Source organism: Euphorbia lathyris, chromosome 1, assembly GCF_963576675.1.
Source record: "Euphorbia lathyris chromosome 1, ddEupLath1.1, whole genome shotgun sequence".
Lineage (NCBI taxonomy): Eukaryota > Viridiplantae > Streptophyta > Magnoliopsida > Malpighiales > Euphorbiaceae > Euphorbia > Euphorbia lathyris.
In genome coordinates this window covers 89,988,091-89,992,677 of record NC_088910.1, presented here as the reverse complement: position 1 = coordinate 89,992,677, position 4,587 = coordinate 89,988,091, and the positions used below count along the sequence as shown (strand labels likewise).

Below are 4,587 nucleotides of genomic sequence, written 5' to 3'. Positions count from 1 at the left end.
GAACATCATATAAATTTTACAATTAAAGATTATATAAATTATGGATAACAGTAGATTTAGAATTATTAAATCTACATTTTAGGATATTTTAGATATCCATTGTTCGATTATAATAAGTCGAATATCAGTTAAAGTGAATACTACTGTTATAGATAAATGTCGCTAAATAAAAAAGGGAAAATTACAAAACTGGGTCAAATGGGAGGTCCATTTACATATTAAACTCATTTACTAATTCTACTACATATCTAGACTGATTGTGTGCGACTTTCCAAAAATACCCTCAATATTTACGCGGAGCTCGCTCCATCCCGTCTGACTTCGCATATTCACCCATATGCGAATCCTGCGAAGTTAATGTTTTAATTTACTTAATGAATTTAGTTCGCATATGCGAGGCCTTCGAAGCTGAAGTTTGTTTTGCTTGATGAATTTAGTTCGCATATGCGAATGCTGGATATGATTTGAAGTTAATACGCGAAGTGGTATATAACAAAAATTGGCAAACAACAACGGATTCGAACATTAAAATCATAACATTATCAAAATTTACAACAAGATTGCCACAATAACAACATTCAAATCATAACATTATCAAAATTTACAACAAGATTGACACAATGAACTCTACTAACTAATCATTTCAAAGTGAAACTAACTAATCCGGTACCAATTTTGAAACGAATGAGTAATCTTGGTGTGCACCATGTGACACATCCATCCCAAAAGGTCTGGACGTATCGCACGATGCACACCAAGATTACGCATCCGCTTCAAAATTGGCACCGGATTAAGTTAGGTCCACTTTGAAGATTGGCACCATAGGATGGACGTGTCCCATGATGCACCCCGAGATTGACACAACCTCTCCTAACGAATCATTTCAGGAGTGAATGTGTCAATCTTGGGAAAGTTCATCCCTATACAGGAAGGAAAATCATCTCCCCTGCAGCCCAGTACGCCGCCTTCCAGAAAGGGATGTTACGTATTCAACCATCTACAGAAAAAATTAACCGTGTTAGTTAGGAAAAAAGACGATTTTGGCTTCGCGAAATGAAAATTAGTGAAGCATGCGAATGTAAATGTGCAGGGGAAGAGGTGATTTTACTTCGCATATCAATTTTTTCGCGAAGTCTACGAGGTCTGAAATGTGACTATCTACGTCGCATATCGCTGCTTTCGCGAAGTCTGCGAGGTCTGAAACGTGAGGATCTATTCGCAGACTTCGCGAACTAATCGATTCGCGAAGTAGATCCATACGTTTCAGACTCTTTCTCTTCGCAGAACTTCACGAAATCATCAATTCACGAAGTAGATCATCACTTTCCAGGCTCGTTCTCTTCGCAAAGCTTAGCGAAACCATCGATTGCGAAGTGAATTCATGAAAAAACGCAGAAAAAACAAACAGATACTTACATTTTTCGCCCCTTTCACCCCTAAAAGCGACAATAACAATATGATAACATGGGAAGAACGAAGGAAATAACGTAGAAAAACCATTTCTTTGATGGTAACAAGAAGAAAGAAACCAAACAACAAACAGGAAGATGAAAAACCATTTACTCGTTTTCTAGGGTATGGAAGTTGCAGAATCAAGAGATGAATAGATGAAAAAGAGAAATTCATTATGATTTTGACAAAATGGTGCAGATTTCGTGCAATTTAAAGGAAGAAAGGAAGATCAAAAGTCTTGAAATCATTAATGCTGGAGCAACTTTTCGCATAACCAATGAGATAGGGGGAGCGGCAATTCGCAAGTGGTGGAAGTGGGAAGGTCAAGGGTATTTTTGGAAAGTCACACAAAATCAGTCTAGATATGTAGTAGAATTAGTAAATGACTTTAATATGTAAATGGGCCTTCCATTTGACCAAGTTTTGTAATTTTCCCAAAAAAAAAAAAAAATGGTGGATTAAGTCAAAAGATGACCTTTCTACTTCATTTCCCGTTTGACAAATGTGAAGAACTGAAATGGGCCAAAATCATGCCATGTGTTGTAGACGTGGCAAGAAAATCTAGTGAAAGCATACAACAGTTGAAGCAGAGCAGAGAAGGAGAGAAACAGTGAGTTTGAAGTTGAAAAATGGAGATGCGCCTTGACTGGGTTCTAGGTTTAGCTTGGATTGCTGGAACTTTACCCATTTTAATTGCTTCCATTCCTTGTTACCCTCTTAACTCTTTCCATCATCTTCTGTTAGGATTTGCTAGGAGGGGCAAGATCATGCATCAATCATCATCCGTAAGTTTTTTTGGGCATTTCTATTCTCCCCCAATTCTAGAATTCAATTTTCAAATTGAGTAACTAATTTTGAATTTTCAATGCTAGAATAGAAGTTGACAGTCCCTCAGAGATTCTTCCTGCATTTTTACTTGTTGGGTGTGGTATGGACTTCCTTTTTGCTCATCATAACTTGGCATTTCGCATATCAATTGCTTTTATTGGATTCTGGCTCATTGCTTTACCCTGCAGCTGCTACTACTTTGATGGGAGGTTCTAATATCTTTTCCTTATATACCCATGATTTCTCCTCTCTAGACAGTATATACAGGGTTTGGCTGTCTGTGTTTATGCTTTTATTGATGGAGATACATGTATGGAGACGCCTTTACGAGACTCTTTATGTGTTTAAGTACAGTCCTTCGGCTCGTATGCACGTTTTTGGTTATCTTACTGGACTTTTGTGAGTTTCTCTATATTTCAATCTTTAAATTTATACAGATTCCATAATATTATGATTCTGGTCAGAAATTTAGTCTGTTGTAAAGCATTTTAGTGAAATTTGATTAAAATAAGTGTTTTAGTGGTGAAAATAATCCTGTAAATTCAGGGAGTGTCTGCAATTTCAAGAAGGGCTATTTCTCCTCATTGTGTGTTTTTAACTATGTAATTGTTGCAAGTGCAGTTTCTATACAGCAGCACCTTTGTCACTTTGCCACCACTGTGCAATTGAGGCTCTTAACTTTGCAGAATATCGATCAATTGAGTTTAATGTCAATAACCAGAATATGTTTGTTACTTCATTTGATTGGTGGGGATATATGAGGCCTATTATAAACCTTCGATGGTTTCAGTGGGCTGGCGCGGCCATATTTGCTTGGGGGTGGGTGCATCAACAGCGTTGTCATGCTATATTGGTAGGTACCTCTCTCGAAATCTCACTTCAGCAAAACATACCTTTAGAAAATATAACAAACAAGCTTTAATTTCATCAATTAGATTCCATTCTGTGTGGTTCCGTGGTATAGTGTATGATTGCATTCAAAAGCTTTGCAAAATTTATAGAAATTAGGCGTTGTTCTGTATTAGGTGTATCCAACAGTTACTTTGTTTGTCCACAAGTGCATCAAAAAAGTGCTGGGAAATCTATGCATAATGCAGTAGAATTGTCAGTTGTTACGTCTAATGCAAATCAAAGATTTTCATATGTGAACTGGTTCTAGAGCTAAATAATTATAGACTATCAAAAAATTCCTGCTTAATGATTCTGTATGCGGTGTTTGTTATTTTTTTGTGTTAGCATTTATTATTATTTCATATGCAGTTACTGAAATGAATTTCATGATTTTCTGAAGGGATCGTTGAGAGAACATAGAGAACAAAATGATGTCTATGTAATACCTCACGGTGATTGGTTCGAATTGGTTTCAAGTCCACACTACTTAGCTGAAATAGTACCTACCTATCCCTTTATCTCTCCTGCATGTTTTACATTAACTGAAATGAAGAACCTTTGAAGTGAAAATAGATTACCAGGCTGATGAGTATTGACTCCGATGCAGATAATATATTTAGGTCTACTGGTTGCGAGTGGAGGAACCGACTTCATCATCTGGCTACTTTTTATATTTGTGGTAAGTTTGAGGTGAATTCCTGTTGGTTACTCACTTCTCTCCTATTCTACCTGAAATAGTTCTCCTTGTTTATGTTGCTTCTTTGTTGGCTATGAATATGCTGGTGAAACACAAACGTTCGCCCTGATTATACTTGGTTCAATGGGTAAATTTGGTTACACTTAATGTTTGTACTTTTGAGATAAACTTTTAACGACGTGATCTGTCGACTTCACATTCTGTCAGGATCATTTAGTATGATCAAATGAAGTTGAGGGAAAATGTAGACAGGACCAAAATATGTGTTTTTCCTGAATATGGTATTTGAATTAGAACCTCTGGATTTATTGTGGCAGGTGGCTAATCTTGCATTTGCAGCAGCAGAGACACACAGATGGTACCTGCAAAAATTCGAGGATTATCCTCGAAACCGACATGTTATTATTCCTCATGTTTATTAAATGATTGTTTATCTGTTATCTTGGATGAAATTGTAGTTTATGCTCCTTGGATATTACAATGTGTTAATATAAGCCTTTTGTTCCCAAATTTGGAGCATTTTGCATTGATTCTTCTATGCTTAGAATTCCAAAGGTTTATTTGCAAATGATTTTGATAACTTCATTTTGAATGACAGTTGTGTAGTTTTTAGTATAACTATTTTACAGGCTTAAGGTTTTCTGTAGTGATTGTATGCTCTGCTCAAAATTGAAATGTATTAGTACTTATCATTAGTTGGGAGTTATGTTTCATGGCTT

The 4,587-nt window shown here is 36.3% G+C and overlaps 1 protein-coding gene across 1 annotated transcript; it reads left to right on the top strand.

The window, feature by feature from the left end:
• The first annotated feature begins 1,995 nt into the window (after positions 1-1,995).
• On the top strand, positions 1,996-4,378 carry LOC136206028 (polyprenol reductase 2-like). The gene is made up of 6 exons (XM_065996928.1): positions 1,996-2,237; positions 2,330-2,679; positions 2,902-3,133; positions 3,572-3,670; positions 3,779-3,850; positions 4,186-4,378. The coding sequence occupies exons 1-6, from the start codon at positions 2,082-2,084 to the stop codon at positions 4,288-4,290; spliced, it is 1,014 nt and encodes a 337-aa protein (XP_065853000.1). The 5' UTR covers positions 1,996-2,081; the 3' UTR covers positions 4,291-4,378.
• The last annotated feature ends 209 nt before the right edge of the window (positions 4,379-4,587 follow it).